Genomic DNA, 17,256 nt, shown 5'->3' with positions numbered 1-17,256 from the left:
GAATAAGACGGGGCCATGCATCCGGGATTCTACTTCTTCAAATATGGTAACCCTACCTTTACATAACTGAGTCACATTCAAGACATACTTTAGTGATGCACTTCCTGGCAATGTCATAAGCTCCCCTTTAGTGGCAAAAGGCAAGAACTACAAGTTAAAATGTGGAACTTGAACACAAAATGGTAGGTCTGGGGGTCAGAGCCTAGATTTGGCATTTTTATCCTTGGGTGAGATACCAGTATGTTTGCTGGGAATGTCTGGAGCAATGCAGCATAGCTTTTCAATGAGGGGACAGAGTTTATTTTACCGTCAACCTGATCCTCAAGAGGAGTGTCTTCGTCCTATTTTGGGGCTTGCATTCTGAAAGGCAGGGAGAGTGAATGGTTATTACCTCATGCTCCTGCAGGAGGCGCCGTAAGGTATGCTTCCTTTTCATCTGCTTCCTCCGATTGATGCAAAAGATCAGGAGAAAACATAAAACCAGCAGCAGGAGAGCACCAACAACACCTGCTATGGCAGATGTTACCTGACTGTAGAAAAAGAAGCATTAGGAAGCAGAAAAATAAAACCATCACTGAACTATAAGACCATTGCGCCTGGGCAGGAGCAAAGAATCCATTCCAGTGAAAGATTGGCCAAGGTGAGAGGAAACAGACGGACATGTATTGGCATTTAATGCCCTTCCCATTGAACTGTGAGGCCTGCAGTTCTGCTTTCTCCTCAGCAGCCAGTCACGGATGCTGGAGGTCATTGGGATAGGCATACCTAACCAGCTTCTGCTCCTTCACTCCAGTCAGTGGAGGGAAACTGGGTCAGTTTTCAAAGGCTCCAGCTCTTGAACGTTCAGAGTTAGGATACTAGATTTAGCCCCTGTGAAAACAGGTTGGAGCTATGTGGATAGCTGTTCAAAAAGTGTTCCCGGGGTTGGTGGGAAGTAGTGGTGGAGGAAGGGTCGTTTAGCTTCTCTAACTGCCATGCACAAAAGAGTTAAATCTAGGTGGCCAAAATTGAGTCAGCTAGGTCAAGTGATGTGCATATTTTAAAAGTGGACCCCTAAACATTTAGGCAGTCAAATCTTCCTTTGGTCACAAGCAGTAGTTTACAGAGTCTATTATAACTGGATTGTGGTTCATAGAATCAAACTTATCACTATTGGATTGTTGCAGTACAAAAGTTGGGTATATGTATCAGGTGAGGGAGGCAGGACAGAAGTTGGGTATGAGTATCGGGATGGGGGCTGCAAGACACAAGTTGAGTATATGTGTCAGTGGGGGATGGGATGCAGGACAGAAGTGATGCGGCAGAGGGAAGGCCCCAAAGCAGCCCGTTCAGAGCGCTGCCACCGCTACTGTTTTTAGAGGCCTCGGAGTGGAGGTATGTCAGTCTCACGGTGGGAGGGTCAGGAGGCTGCACAGAGGGATGGGAGGGAGGGATGAAAAGATGCTGCACAAGGGGATGGGTGAGAGGGTTGGTGGGGTTCTGCTGCACAGGAGGATGGGAGGCAGGGATGGAAAGATGCTGCAGAGGGGAAGGCACAAGGGGATGGGTGAGAGGGGAGGAAAGATGCTGCACATGTTGGGGGCGGGAGGTGAGACAGGAAAGAGGAAGAATTGAGGTGAAGGAGTACATGAAAAAAATAAGACATCTCCGAAAATAAGACAGTGTCTTATATTAATTTTGGGTCCAAAAAACGCACTAAGACTTATTTTTGGGGAAACATGGTATGTGTCAGTGGGGTGTGGAGATGCAGGACAGAAGCTGGATATATGTGTTGGGATGAGGGCTGAAATGGGAGTGTGTGGCCTTAGCAACCTGAGGTTGTGGGTTCAAATCCCTCACTGCTCCTTGTGACCCTGGGCAAATCACTTAATCCCCTAATTGCCCCAGGTACACTAGATAAGAGTTTGAGCTCACCAGTACAGATAGGAAAATACGATAAAAGTACCTGAATGTAAACCACTTAGGATATAAGTGGTATATAAATAATTACATAAATAAATGTGTTAGTGGAGGGGGGTGGTTGCAGGACAGAAGCTGGGTATATTGGTAGAGCTTTTTGTGTATGTGTCGGGGGGAGGGGGGTGTATACCTGGGTTTTTGATCAATTGGACAGCCATCTTCATTCTGAACTGTACACCTGCAATAGAGAAAAGTCCTAATGTGAATGAGACATTTCATAGGCTATGTACTACGAGCCCCTCTCAGGAGCAGTATATATGGCAGTGTTATGCTGTCATTCTGAGGTCACCAAGCTAAGAAAATCATTATTGCTTACGAATGTGTGCAGTTTGTTGGGCACAGCTGGCAGACACCGTCCTCATCTGCATACTTCCAAATGGGCACAAAGGAATCCCCCTTCACCCCGCTCGGGCACTTCTCCACGCAAAAAGAGCCATCCTTGTAATGAGTACATGCCTTGCACTCATCTGCACCCTATGGCGGCACCAGAATAAATGTTAGGAGCAGTCCTTCAGCATGCCAGGTACATGCATTGCCTGTTATATCTTCCCCCCCCCCTAATGCCCCTATACCAATTATAGCCATGAAGGAGTTTAGAGCAGTGTTTTTCAACCTTTTTACACCTATGGATCAGCAGAAATGAAAGAATTATTCTGTGGACCGGCATCGGTCCGTAGACCGGCAGTTGAAGAACACTGGGTTAAGTCGTGGGCCAGACCCTGCTCATCTCTACCCAATCTCCACCTCAGACCCGCCCCCATAATAGTACTAATTGCACCTTGCATGTCCCGTGCCTCATCTGGAAGCCTTCCCTCTGACGTTGGAACGTCAGAGAGAAGGCTTCCGGTTCAGGCGCAGGATGCCCGTAGGAGCCACTCCCTGTGGCTTTGTGCACTGAATCAGTTAGGAAGAGGGAGCAGGCTCGAAGATAACGTCGCATAGATCGCACCTTGGACTGGCGGTTGAAGAACACTGTTTTGTGCCTGATGCATGTGCTGGCCCTGTGGACCGGCAGAAAATGTCTGTGGACCGGCACTGGTCCATGGACCGGTGGTTGAAGAACACTGGTTTAGAGCATCTGGCTGGCAACCAGGGAAGCCTGGGTCAAATTCTGCTGCTGCTCTTTGTGATCTTGGGCCAGTTTAATTCTCCACTGCCTGAGGTTCAAAGGACCTAGCCAATGGCGCAGTGAGGGTGAACAGCACCAGGGGCAGGGGCTCCCTCCCCTGCCCTCTTCCACGCCCCGCATGCGCCCCCTTCCCATTCCCCCGTACCTTTTTAACGTCTCCAGCGTGAGCAGCATGCCGACGTTAGTGTCGGCTCACCCTTTGACATCACTTCCTAGGTGCGGGTCCCGGAAGTGACGTCAGAGAGAGCGCCGATGCCGACGCAGGCAGTAACCTCGGCCGGGGAAGTATAAAGGTACGGGGGAAGGCAAGGGAGAGAAGGGGGGGGGGGCGGAGAGGAGGGATGCCGCGCCCTTAGCAAGATGGCACCCGGGGCAGCTGACCCTCCCCCCTTTACTAAGCCACTGCACCTAGCATACCCGAATATGCTGTTAACCGAGTCGAGCTCCATTTTGGTTGAAGACCCGGTATAGTTTAGTTGAATACAACTCATCTTGAGCTACTACTTGAAAGCTGAGGGTTAAATCTCAGTAATCTCACCTAACGTGTAGCATCAGTTATGTAGCAAAACATGTTACACCCAGGGCTCTGAATACTTTTCATGCATATTCTGCACCCCCCCCCCCTCATCCTCACCGGTCCCAAGCAAGTCTCTGTGTTGTTCTGGAGGAAGCATTCAGCATGACAGGCTATGCATCTGCTTCCATTCACATGCTCCCGCACATCCCTACAAGAAGTAAATTAGACACAGAACAATCAGCTATTATGTCCCCTGCCAGTGGCATCTCAAGGAAAGCATGCCCCCCCCCTATCTCCTTCCTGCAAAGAGGTAGGTGCTGTGCATTTCCATGCAGAAAGTTCCCGGCTCAATTCATGGGCTACAGCAGCACCAGTAAGGTTTTCAGGATATCCACAATCAATACGCATGAAAGAAATTTGCATATAATGGAAGCAATGTATGCAAATCAACTTTATGCATATTCGTTGTGGATATCCTTGAAACCTGACTGGCAAAGGGGTTCTCCAGGACCGAGTTGAGAAACACTGGGTTAGAGCTTCTAGTTCCCTGGGTCAGCGTTGACTGGGGATATAGTGAGTGCAATGTTGGAGGATGGAGGGGGGAGGTAGGTAGGTGTGCCCATTGCATAGAATGAAACCTGAATGGTGGATCAGGGGCTAATGGCTGTGAAGTACCAAGAGAATAATGTTACAGTCCTTCAGCCAGAGTGGATACTGCAAAGGACCAAGTTTTTTAAAAATATGTATATTTGTGTGAAAGGAGGGAGGGGGATATTTAATAGGGGGAAAAAATCCTTGGATAGTGTGAATGAAGACTTATTGTGCCACATCCCTTCTTAGGCCTAGATTCACTAACCTGCCCGATTCACTCCGCTCCATGTCCAATCCGATGCAGGCCGACTGATTCACAATGGGCCTGAATTCAAATGGGGGCGATCGGAAGGAAGTGTGTGTGTGTGGGTGGGGGGGGGGGCGAGGAGGGATGCCGCACCCTTAGCAATATGGCACAAGGGGCAGCTGATCACCCCCCTTACTACGCCACTGTACCTATCATCCCTGAATATGCTGTTAACCGAGTCGAGCTCCATTTTGGTTGAAGACCCGGTATACAAAGCTAAGTTTTAGTTTAATTTAGTTTAATACCACTCATCTTGAGCTACTACTTGAAAGTTAAGGGTTAAATCTAAATAATCTCACCTTTCACCTAACGTGTAGCATCAGTTGTGTAGCAATCCGACGCAGGCTGACTGATTCACAATGGGCCTGTATTCAAATGAGGGCGATCGGAAGAACACCCCCACCGACTACATGGATCGCTCTCCAGACGCATGCGTAGACCATCTGCTTTGCCTGTAGATGGTCTGTGAATGCATCTGATATCCATGTTTTTGGGTTGTTGTTTTTTTTACTTTAAACTTGCGAACCCGTGGTTTTAACTCACGTGTTTAAAGCGGGCTAAAACCACGGGCTCACGTTGTAGGGAAGAGTGGAGAATCCTGGCAGAGAGCAGAGCTGGAAGATTGGGGCAGGAGAGTCGGGGCAGAGAGCAGGGCTGGAAGTTGGCAGGGAATTAAGGGTGGCAATGGGGCAGGAGAGTCGGCAGGGACGTGTGTGACTGGCCCTCAGCAGTCACTTGTTTTGGAATCGGCCAGCCCAGTCAGTGTTCCTCTTTTTTTTTTTTTTTTAGTGAATCCCTGCCTATATTTGCATGCCATTCCCCCTCATTTGCATGCATGGATTGGAATCAGATCGGGAGGCAGGTTAGTGAATCAGTTCCGGGTCGCAACGGGGTCGCTAAACGGTCGGGACTTGATTGGTGGGCTTAGTGAATCTAGCTTAAGTTCCACCTAAGTTAGGAAAATACAGGAACAGAAAACCAACTATGGGATTTAAAAAAAAAAAAAAAAGCCTGTGTGTTCTGAGCCAGAGAGATCCTTAGAGCTTCAAGGAATGATAACTCTCAGATACACAACAAGCCCCTGTGCTCCTTTTGCTGATCTCTGCTTGGAAATCTCTTATGCTTGGAGGATCCCTCTCTTTTGGAAGCCAAGGTCTAGAGGGTTCTTAACAAACAAAGCAAAAAACTGCAGACCTTGTACACGATGCAGGCAGGCTTTATTATGACAAGTAAATTTAGGTTAAAAACCTTTTACCAGGTAAATAGCCGATAGGTGACATGCTGAAAAAACCGCCCGAGTCAGCATGTCACCTATCGGCTATTTACCCAAGGCTTTTTTCTTTTGATAATTTTCTGCTTTATCAAAAATTGGACCCCTGACGAAGGTTAGTCCGAAACACGGACCGTGTTGGGTCCCTCACCTGGTAAAAGGTTTTTAACCTAAATTTACTTGTCATAATAAAGCCTGCCTGCATCGTGTACAAGGTCTGCAGTTTTTTGCTTTGTTTGTTCTGGATTGTTTTTAACTGCAGACAGTTGAACCTTGTTTTCCTCCTTGGATTTGGTTTTTTGCTAGAGGGTTCTTATCCATACATACAAATAAAATGTAGAAAGTATTGACATTAGTGCTCCATGGAAATGCACTTTCATGTAAATGGGATTTTTAAAAGAATGGACATTTGCAACCATGGCTTGTCTCCGCATTTTGCGGTCTGTGCAGCTGTAACTCCCTTCCATGGACAACGCATGCAGATTTGTGGTAGCATCCCTTAGCACCTTACCCTTCCAGAACGTTGCAAGACTCAACACACTGCTGTCCACGCAGGTAACGGTCACATTTAACACACTGGGTGGGCCCAGGACCCCAGCACTGACCATGAGCGCACAAATAAAAGCAGACCAGACCCTCACTCACTGTAGGAAGTAGAAAAACCAGTGCTGTTAGGGACACAGGCCAAGAAGACATGCCACAGATTCCTGCTTCATCCTCAGATCTGACACTGAAAGACTCATGCACTCATTCCTCCCTTCACTGACCTTATACACTTTGGCCCCGATTCACTAAAGTCAGCGATTGTCGCTAAACCTGTGATCGCTGCTAACCAACCCGATTCACAAAACGACCCACCATCTGTTTTTCCCCTTGATCGCCCATTTTCCAATCCGGCCATGCAAATTTGTAAAAACCCCATGCAAAATAGCCAAGCAATTGATTCACTAACAATTGCTTGGCTATTTTGCATCGGGTTTTACTATCCTAAAACCCGACTGCTGTAGACCTCCGTGCAAATCATTTGCATGCAAATTTGATAGTGAATCAATCGCTGTTTGAAAATCGGCCAGAGAGTCAGCCAACAGCAATTGAGTCGCTGTCTTTAGTGAATCTAGGCCTTTGATGGATTCTTACATAGTCCTCCCAATGCTGACCTCACACCCTGTGATGGAGTCTCACTCATTCCTTCCTTGACAATGTCAATAGTTGTTTGTCTTATCATAGTTTTCAAAAAGTTTCTAGTAAAACTGAAAATGATACTATTGCCAAATGCAATAATTTAAAATTCAGTCAGCAGTACAATTCTGAAACATCATGCGATTAACTCTTTTCTCAATTATGTCAGAGGAAAATAAGCAAAAATATATAGGTATACTTTCCCTAAGGTCTCCAAATCAATTAGTAGCAGAGTATTTAAATACTCATCTCTTTTTGAAGCATAGCAGGGAATCTTCATCTGACATATTTATAGGCTCCTTTTACTAAGGTGCGGTAGTGTTTTTAGCGCACGCTAGCTGAAAAATTACCGCCTGCTTCAAAGGAGGCGGTAGCGGCTAGCTATTCCGCACATTAAGGCCCTAACGCACCTATGTTTCGCCCATAGGGGCTGTATCAAGGTATTTCCCCTAAGTTATGCTGGTTTCATGAATACCATCGAGTGTGTTTCAAAAAGAGATGAGTAGTTAAATACTATTAAACACTAAGCTATAAAGTAAAATAAAACCATATAAAAGACTAATAGACCAATGACGATCTTGGTGCTACTTGATCTGTGTGCTTAAGTTTTGTCACATAGCTGCACCGCTGAGGTCTAAAAATTATAATACCTAAGAGGAAAATAAGACCAGTTTCAGCCCTTACTGCAGCTGGTACCTTACCACATGTGTCTATGGGTTTGTTGGCTGATGCCAGCAGCTCCTGGCGTGGATTCTTGAAGATTTCTGCTTTCCAGGGCACCGTATCAATGAAGCACAGGTTGGAGTTCTGGTGAATTAACACCATACCACTGCTGATCTCTGCCAGGGAGCGGAGGCCAAGGGATGTGATGTGAAGGTTGTGTAGGGTCATGGAGTAGACACCACTGAAAAAAGATGGCTGATTTCAAACCCAGCCTGCATGAAAGGCCCAAAGCAGTGAGTCATGAATTACCAAATGCAACTCCATATGCTGATATTCTAATTTATTTATTTATTTCGATTTCTATCCCGTTCTCCCAGAAGCTCAGAATGGGTTACAAATTGACATTCACAATTGATTTGAGAACAAACTAGTCATGACAACAAATAAGTTACAGTTACACAATTACAGATCTTATTCGAGTCCAGACTGGTCACGGCAAAGAGTACTTGGAGAAGTAAAATGAGGAAGCTGGTCACTGATGGTCCGACTGGCAGAAGAGGAAGGTCTTTACTGCTCTACGGAAGGTCATTAGTGAGTCTAGTGACCTTATCTGTGCGGGTAACTGGTTCCATAGCTGAGGGAGGAAATAGCTGTAAGAGCGTTTATGCTCCGTGCTCATCTGGAGGGATTTCCCTGCAGGAATGCTAAGTTTTCTGCTCTGGAGTGGAGGGGGCGGTTAGGGGTGTATGGGTGCAGCTTGGATGCTATGTACTTCTCAACCTAGTTCTCAGGGCATACACAGCCAGTGAGGTTTTCATGCAGTGCATGCAAATTTATCTCACGCATTTTCATTGTAACATAGTAGATGTCGGCAGATAAAGACCCGAATGGTCCACCTAGTCTTCCCAACCTGATTCAATCTAAAAATTTGTTGGGGGGTTTTCTTTTTCTTCTTCTTCTTAGCTATTTCTGGGCAAGAATCCAAAGCTCTTCCTGGTACTGTTATTAGGTTCCAACTATTGAAGTCTCCGTCAAAGCTCACTCCAGTCCATCTACACCCTCCCAGCCATTGAAGCCCTCCCCAGCCCATCCTCCCCCAAAAGGCCATATACAGACACAGACCGTGCGAAACCTGACTGGTTACATATACCCCAGGGACTGGGTTGAATTTGAGGTTCTGAATAGAGAGCTGCATGGGAATGGGGATTGCAAGAATTCTGCAGAACCCATAGCATTCCATTGGAATTGAAGAAGGTGCTGTAGGATTTGACTCAAAACCGCTGGTGATGCCAGAATGAGGCTTGGAATGCACAGAGTGAGGCAATTAGTGTGGCAGAATGAGGCTTGGAATATCCAGAGTGGCGATCAGAACATCAGATGAGGCTGAGGCTCATTGGTTGAATGTGAACACCATCCAAAAAAGCATGGGAGGCTTTTGGGGTGAGGAAGAAATGGAGAGCTGGGAGCAAGTTAAGCAATAAGGTCTACTCTTGCAGGTACGGGTAGAGATGCAAAAGATTAATTGCAGGGATAGTGGGAATGGAATGGATCTTAGCAGGTATGGATTAAATTCAAATGAGGATGTGTGAAATTTCTGTCTCTCTGCAACTCTCTACTAATGAAGGAACGCTTGTAATACTATAAATAATGGATTTGAGTGGAAAAAGGAAATCACATATCAAAAGAAACAGACTCAGCCAGTCCTAGGTTTGCGTGGTACAGCAGTTCTAAATTCCTTAAGAAAAACTGGAATATATCTTGGTGCATGCAATGGGACAAAAACAGGGTGAAACCCTGAACCCAGGTCAACCCTGATAAGTTGAACCAGTCTGGGTTGTGCCTCATTGCATCTTTAGACTTGCATAGGGTTATAATATGGCTCCAGAAAAAGAAGGCTGGATTGAGACATCTGGGTTTTACTTCCATTGCTTTCAATGGACATAAAATCTACATGTCTTAATCTGTCCTCCATACTTCTATTGCTTTCAATGGAAGTAAAACTAAGATGTCTCAATCCGTCCTCCTTTTTCTGGAGCCATATGGTAACCCTAGACTTGCAGTTACAGGTTTTCAAGAAGGAATCTGTAGAGGTGGCAAAACTAGAACTATGTCAGCTTGTTAGGTCTGATGTGGAGTTCTATGATTAGCCTAAAATGAAACATTCCAGAGACTTGGGGCCATTTGTGTGTGAAAGAGTTGAAATGTGTTTATGTGACTGGGTTCAGTATGTGACAGACAAAAAAGAAAGTACAACTGTGGAATTGGGGGAAGGGAGGGGATGGGGCAGCAGCAAAAAAGAGGGGCTGAATTAGGGAGCAGAATACCTCTGCTGCTTTGGAGTCTGAAAAGAAATAGGTTCTGGTGGAACTGCCATTCCTCCAGAAATTAAGCCCTGGATCTCACATTCTCAAATATGGATATGTTGGCCCCTATGGGTGTACGGTAACTGAATAGTGTTTAGTGACCCTCCTTTTTCGTGCCCAGTGGATGACTTGGAGAAGGTACATACTTGTGAAGCACTCTGCCCCGGATGACCTGGAGGTTCTCAAACACATTTAAGTCTGTCAAGTTCTCTGGCCAGAATTCGATGTATAAGTAACCTGGAAAAGAGCAGAGCCAAGCAGTGAAGTTAAGAGCGCTACTACGACACTCCTGATGGAGATAGAAGGGTCTGTTTATATATTTAATTTAACATTTAGCATGTTTGTTCTTTGTGCTAACAATATGAGCTACTACTGAAAAATGGATAAGCTAAATCTAAGAAAAGAGATTCAACCTTTCAATTGGACTTTGAACATGCTACTGACTTCCCCCCCCCCATGTTAATAAGTTCTATAAAATAACAGAACAGAGTTGTATCTTAAGAACATAGGAATAGCCTTACTGGGTCAGACCAATGGTCATCAAGCCCAGTAGCCCGTTCTTACAGTGGCCAATCTAGGTCCCTAGTACTTGGCCAAAACCCAGGAGCAGCAACTTCAACTGTGCCATCTATGTGGGCAACATCCTCCTAGGAAGGCCTCCTCCTCCTAATCCCATCATTCATCTCATGTACTTCAGTGGCATCCCCTCCTAACTATATAATTTATCTTAATGACATACCATTCTAAAGTTATCAAAATCAGATTCAGTAGATTGAGAAATATCGCTCCCACTACTGTGGGGTGGTGTTTAAGAACGTACCTGTTATCTCCTTCAGTGTCTTGAAGACTTGGAGATCCTCTAGGATGAGTGGTACAGTGCCAGTTTCAGGGTCGCTGTTGGATAATGCAAGACAATTATTACTGGGAAGGTAGGGCAGAAGTCCTGGTAAAAACCACAACCCCACGTAAAGGAGGAGAAAAATCCTTACGGACGTAAATCAACCCCTACATTAGCTGCTCTGAGACATACAACACATGACATTTCCTTAGTATTTCTACCTTTATCCCCATTCCCAGAGATCCTCTCTACTTGTCTCAAGCTTTCTTAAAACTCAACACTTTTCAGTTAATTTGTTACTTCATATGCTATATGCTGGAAGTGAAAACGGGAAACTGACAGGGTTAACGGTCAGTCTAAAAGAGGTATGCAGGCAGACTGATAGGCTTAAGAGCGATAAATCCCCTGGACTGGATGGCATCAAGGAACTAAAAGGGACCATAGCTGAACTGCTTCAACTAATAGCCAATCTGTTGATCAAAACGAGAAAGATCCCGGAGGACTGGAAAGTGGCGAATGTTACACCGATCTTCAAAAAAGATTTGAGGGGAGACCCGGGAAACTACAGACAGGTGAGTCTGACCTCGGTACCGGGAAAGATGGTAGAGGCGCTGATAAAGGATCGCATCATTGAACACCTTGACGGACACAGTCTAATGAGGACCAGCCAACACGGTTTCAGCAAAGGAAGATCTTGTTTGACAAACTTGATGCACTTCTTCGAGGGAGTAAACAGGCAGATAGACAAGGGCGACCCGGTCGACATTGTATATCTGGATTTTCAGAAGGCGTTCGACAAGGTTCCGCATGAATGACTTCTTCGGAAAATTGCAAGCCATGGAATCGAGAGTGAAATACTCACGTGGATTAAAAACTGGCTTGAGCATAGGAAATAGAGAGTGGGAATAAATGGACAATACTTGGACTGGAAGAGCGTCCCCAGTGGGGTGCCGCAGGGCTCGGTGCTTGGACCCGTGCTCTTCAACATCTTTATAAACGATCTGGACATAGGTACGACGAGCGAGGTGATTAAATTTGCGGACGATACGAAGTTATTCAGAGTAGTGAAGACGCAGGGAGATTGCGAAGATCTGTAACGTGACATAATCAGGCTTGAGGAATGGGCATCGACATGGCAGATGAGGTTCAACGTGGACAAGTGTAAAGTGATGCATGTTGGTAACAAAAATCTCATGCATGAATACAGGATGTCCGGGGCGGTACTTGGAGAAACTCCCAGGAAAGAGACTTGGGAGTTCTGATCGACAAGTTGAGGAAGCCGTCCGCGCAATATGTGGCGGCGGCGAAAAGGGCAAACAGAATGCTAGGAATGATAAAGAAGGGGATCCGAACAGATCGGAGAAGGTTATCATGCTGCTGTAGCGGGCCATGGTGCGCCCTCACCTGGAGTACTGTATACAGCACTGGTCACTGTACATGAAGAAGGACACGGTACTACTCGAAAGGGTCTAGAGAAGAGCGACGAAGATGGTCAAGGGGTTGGAAGAGCTGCCGTACAGCGAAAGATTACAGAAACTGGGCCTCTTCTCCCTCGAATAGAGGGGACATGATTGAAACATTCAAGGTACTAAAGGGGAAAGACTTAGTAGATAAGGACAGGTTGTTCACCCTCTCCAAGGTTAAGAGAACAAGAGGGCGCTCTCTAAAGTTGAAAGGGGATAGATTCCGTACAAATGTAATAAAGTTCTTCTTCACCCAGAGAGTGGCAGAAGACTGGAACAAAAGGAAGTGGGAACGAACAATGAACAATCCACTGAAGATCACTGATGTAAAACCAACTTGTTTATTTCATAAAAGGACACAGCACTGTGTTTCGGCGTCTGAGGAACGCCTGCATCAGGGGTCACTGTGGTGTATATGTTCACAGATGACAGGTCTGGGATAAAAGAAAGCTCGGCCCAACTAACATGCCAGAGTAACCAAAATCACTGAAAAGCTATGGTTACTCTGGCATGTTAGTTGGACCGAGCTTTGTTTTATCCCAGACCTGTCATCTGTGAACATATACACCACAGGTTTGTTCAATTTTTAGGTATTTGCATAAACATTATCATATGTTTTGTTTGTTTTATATATATATATATATATATATATATTTATTTATTTATATAAATATATATATATATATATATATATATATATATATATCTTTGATATATGTATCATTCATTATATGAATTTATTTATTTACTTGATTGGCCTCTGGTATTCATTTACTTGTATGGCTTAGGAAATTTTTTTAAAATTTTTATATGATGTGTTTTAATATGCTGTGTTATGTTTTTATGTTTAGTGACCCTTGATACAGGCGTTCCTCAGATGCCGAAACACAATGCTGTGTCCTTTTATGAAATAAACAAGTTGGTTTTACATCAGTGATCTTCAGTGTCCTTTTATTACATTACATTAGTGACTTCTATTCCGCTCGTACCTTGCAGTTCTAGGCGGATTACAAAGAAGCTAACTGGACATTTCCAGGAACATTACAGTTTAGGTATTAGGATTACAATGAAGCTAACTGGATATTTCCAAAAGATTTGCAAGTTAGGTAGTGGAATACATGGTTGATACTTTGTCAGTAAGTTGGAGATGGGGAGGTCAAGTTTCGCTGTACCAAGTACCAAGTACCTTTGAAAGGGGGGTAAGTAAATGGGGCTTGAGTTCTTCTTTGCCCAGAAGTAAGATTTTGATTTAGGCGGTTGTTTAGGTAAATGGGAGCAGTATCATTTATAGCTTTGAATAATAGACAGTATAGTTTGAATTGAATTTGTGCTTGTATTGGTAACCAGTGTAAGTCCAGGTAGGCAGCGGTGATGTGGTCATATTTACTCAGAGAGTAGATTAATCTGAGAGCTGTGTTCTGTAGAGTCTGTAGTTGTTTTATCATGAATGCAGGGCATGGTAGGTAGAGGATATTGCAATAGTCCACTAGACCCAGGACTAGGGATTGGACTATGAGCCTATATTGCTCTATGTTGAAGAATTTTCTTATTTTTCGTAGATTTCTCATGGTTAAAAATGCTTTCTGGGTTAATTTGGGCCTGCATTGTGCAGCATCTATCTATCAGCACTCCTAGGAGTTTAAGTTCGGACTGTATAGGGTATTTGGTGGCATTAATGTCTAATTCTGAAATGGAAGGGGTTTTGGCCTTTTCGAGCAAAATAAATTTTGTTTTGTCAGAGTTTAGTTTCAGTTTGTGATCTATCATCCGTTTTTCCACTGCTTCTAGTGTTTTTTTCAGTTTTTCTGTTAAGGTGGGATCTGGAGAATCAAAGGGGAGGAGTATGGTAATATCGTCTGCATAGCTGAAAGATGTTACATTTAGGTTATCTAGAGTGGTCCCAAGGGAGGATATAAAGAGGTTGAATAGTGTGGGTGACAGTGGTGACTCTTTAGGAACTCCACAGGGGTTGGACCATGGTTCAAATTTAAGATCGTTTGATTTTACTCTGTAAGTTCTTGATTTAAGAAATCCTTGGAACTAGTTGTATACCCTGTCTGAGATCCCTATGGTTTCAAGTATTTGTAGTAGTATAGAGTGGTCAACCAGGTCGAAGCAGCAGAGAGATCAAGTTGAATTATCAGCATCCTTCTGCCTTTGCTAAGGTGCTGTCGGGCTGTGTCTAGTAGGGTTGCTAGCAGTGACTCTGTGCTGTGGTTGGATCTGAATCCTGATTGGTTTTACATCAAGTGTTCTTCAGTGGAGTGTTCATTGTCCCTTCCCACTTCCTTTTGTACTGAAACAGAAACTCTCCAGGACTAAAATTATTTTTACTGGCAAAGACAGAAGCTACTGTATTTTGGGCACTATACTACCCTTTTCGGTTGGGGCTATGGGGCTGGAGGTGAACACTGGGGATTTCCGTTTGCAGAGGTTGGCTTCTTAAGCTGTGTTTCTATTTTTCTGTTCATCCTTTTAATGTTCTTCAGCCTTGTAGTGCATTGAATCTATAATAAAAACTGTTAAATTAAAATAAAACTTTCATACTTTAATCAGGGCTTAGGGATATAGAACTCTGGCCACCTGGCTGGATGGACAAAAGAGGGTGGAACAAAAACAAACAATATCCAACTTCTGTCCTTCACACATTTCTTGAAGGAGACTGTGGCGTAGTGGTTAGAGCTACAGCCACAGCACCCTGAGGTTGTGGGATCAAACCCCCACATTGCTCCTTGTGACTCTGGGCAAGTCTCTTAATCCTCCACTGCCCCAGGTACATTGGATAGATTGCGAGCCCATTGGGACAGATAGGGGGAATGCTTGAAGTGCCTGTATGTAAACTGCTTTGAGTGTGGTTGTAAAATCTACAAAAAGGTGGTACACAAATCCCAATCAAGGCTTGCTTAGAAGGGCCTTGTGGTAGGTGCAGCTCTGGCTACCTTTTTGAGCAGGCTGGATGGAGCATGATGGTCTTATTCTGCCATCATTTACTAGTTACTGTGTTATGTAAGTCTCACCAGAGAATCTAGAAAATGTGACCTTGACACTCCACTGCTCTCCCCCCCCCCCCTCCCCAAGCCTCATTTACATAAATTGACTTTCTGTTTCAAAGAGGGGACTTTAGGGTTGATCAATCATTAACAAGGAAATGGTGAGAGCGAGGTGTGTAACAGGTCATCAGACAAACAGCATGTACCAGAAGTAGAGGGGAAAGGAACGTGTACCCTCTCAGGACATTTTCCCAGTACCTTAAGCATCTGTATGGAGAAGAGAGCCCTCAGATCCAAGTCTGGTTTTCATCCATATCAATCCTGGGGAAACTAGATTTGCTCTTGGTTCTTAAACCTTGTACAAGAGCTTCCAAAGCTGGTTTTCATTTCTGGACCGTTCTTAGTATGAAACACTATTGGGTAATGCAGCCTGCAGTCATTTCTTACTCACCCCTGGAACGTCTCAGCCAGGAACACCAGGCTTCCGAAGATCTTGGTACAGCCAGCAAAGTGCTGGATATTGGAAGAATTGATCGCCCTGACCCCTTTCAGAAAGTCCACACCTAGGCCATAACAGACTGAGAAGAAATGGAAAATGGAAATCGTGAATGTGAAGCACCTAGCAGCATTTCAGCATTATTTTGTTTTAAGAAAGGCTGAGCATGAACCTCATCAGACTCTCAGTGGGCAGAGTTGGCTCCTGCTAGAACAGATCATCCAAACACAAGAATGGAAGAAAAACTATCAACCTCAACTGATTCTTTTTATTTAGACACTCCCTCTCCAGATCTTGGTGTAGGGTTACCAGACATCTGGATGTCCCCAGATATGTCCTCCTTTTGAGGATATGTTCGGGTGGTCCGGGGAGCTTTTCAAAACTCGGAACTTTGTACAGATTTTGAAAAGCCTCCTCAAATTACGATGAGCAGAGAGGAAGTCCGTACATGCACGGATGCCACATGATGATGTTGCGCGCACAATACATTGCGTGGCATCCGCACATGCGCAAACTTCCTTCCTATCTGACAAGAGCAGGCAGCGGGGGGTGGGATTAGGGCATTACAGGGCGGGTCTAGGGGTATGGATTTTTCAAATGGAAAATCTGGCAACCCTATCTTGGTGGAACAATCAAGGCTAGGGTTACCATATGGCTCCAGAAAAAGGAGGATGGATTGAGACATCTGGGTTTTACTTCCATTGAAAGCTATGGAAGCAAAACCCAGATGTGTCAGTCCTCCTCCTTTTTCTGGAGCCATATGGTTATCCTAGACCAGGGGTAGGCAATTCCGGTCCTCGAGAGCCAAAGCCAGGTCAGGTTTTCAGGATATCCATCATGAATAGGTATGAGATGGATTTGCATGCACTGCCTCCTTGATATGCAAATCTATCTCATGCATATTTATTGTTGCTATCCTGAAAACCTGACCTGGCTCTGGCTCTCGAGGACCAGAATTGCCTACCCCTGCCCTAGACCTAAGGCAGATTATACAATATAATCCAGGGGTGTCAAAGTCCCTCCTCGAGGGCCGCAATCCAGTCGGGCTTTCAGGATTTCCCCAATGAATATGCATGAGATCTATTTGCATGCACTGCTTTCATTGTATGCTAATAGATCTCATGCATATTCATTGGGGAAATCCTGAAAACCTGACTGGATTGCGACTCTTGAGGAGGGACTTGACACTCCTGATATAATCACTTTAGATTTGAAGAAGGAATTTACTGAATGAGGGAGGCATTATAAGGGAGACTGTAGGAACCCAGATCCTCATGTCCTTAAGTGAAGGTATTTATAGGGTGATAATGAGGGGTGGAGACTAGGAACACTTATTTATTTTTATAAAATGATAGACATTGATTTATTACTACTAAGTGCTGTTTTTTGTGCAGTTTCCTATATACTAGTTACATAAGACAAGAAGAAGATCATATGAAGTGGGGTTTTTTAACTATTAATGCTCCCAGGAGATAGTGCCCGAAGTGGCTG

The 17,256-nt window shown here is 44.7% G+C and overlaps 1 protein-coding gene across 1 annotated transcript in view; it reads right to left on the bottom strand.

The window, feature by feature from the left end:
• The window catches only part of ERBB2 (erb-b2 receptor tyrosine kinase 2), a 79,165-nt gene that overhangs the window by 11,169 nt on the left and 50,740 nt on the right, over positions 1–17,256 (bottom strand). Inside the window, exons 9-17 of the mRNA XM_033918092.1 lie at positions 15,721–15,847; positions 10,799–10,872; positions 10,125–10,215; positions 7,654–7,856; positions 6,285–6,417; positions 3,723–3,813; positions 2,276–2,433; positions 2,090–2,137; positions 392–530 (exon numbers count right to left, since the gene is read on the bottom strand). Coding sequence (XP_033773983.1) covers positions 392–530; positions 2,090–2,137; positions 2,276–2,433; positions 3,723–3,813; positions 6,285–6,417; positions 7,654–7,856; positions 10,125–10,215; positions 10,799–10,872; positions 15,721–15,847 — 1,064 coding nt within the window. The remainder of the gene's footprint in view (positions 1–391; positions 531–2,089; positions 2,138–2,275; positions 2,434–3,722; positions 3,814–6,284; positions 6,418–7,653; positions 7,857–10,124; positions 10,216–10,798; positions 10,873–15,720; positions 15,848–17,256) is intronic.

The sequence above is a fragment of the Geotrypetes seraphini genome, chromosome 13 (assembly GCF_902459505.1).
Source record: "Geotrypetes seraphini chromosome 13, aGeoSer1.1, whole genome shotgun sequence".
NCBI lineage: Eukaryota > Metazoa > Chordata > Amphibia > Gymnophiona > Dermophiidae > Geotrypetes > Geotrypetes seraphini.
This window is presented reverse-complemented; position numbering and strand designations above follow the sequence as displayed.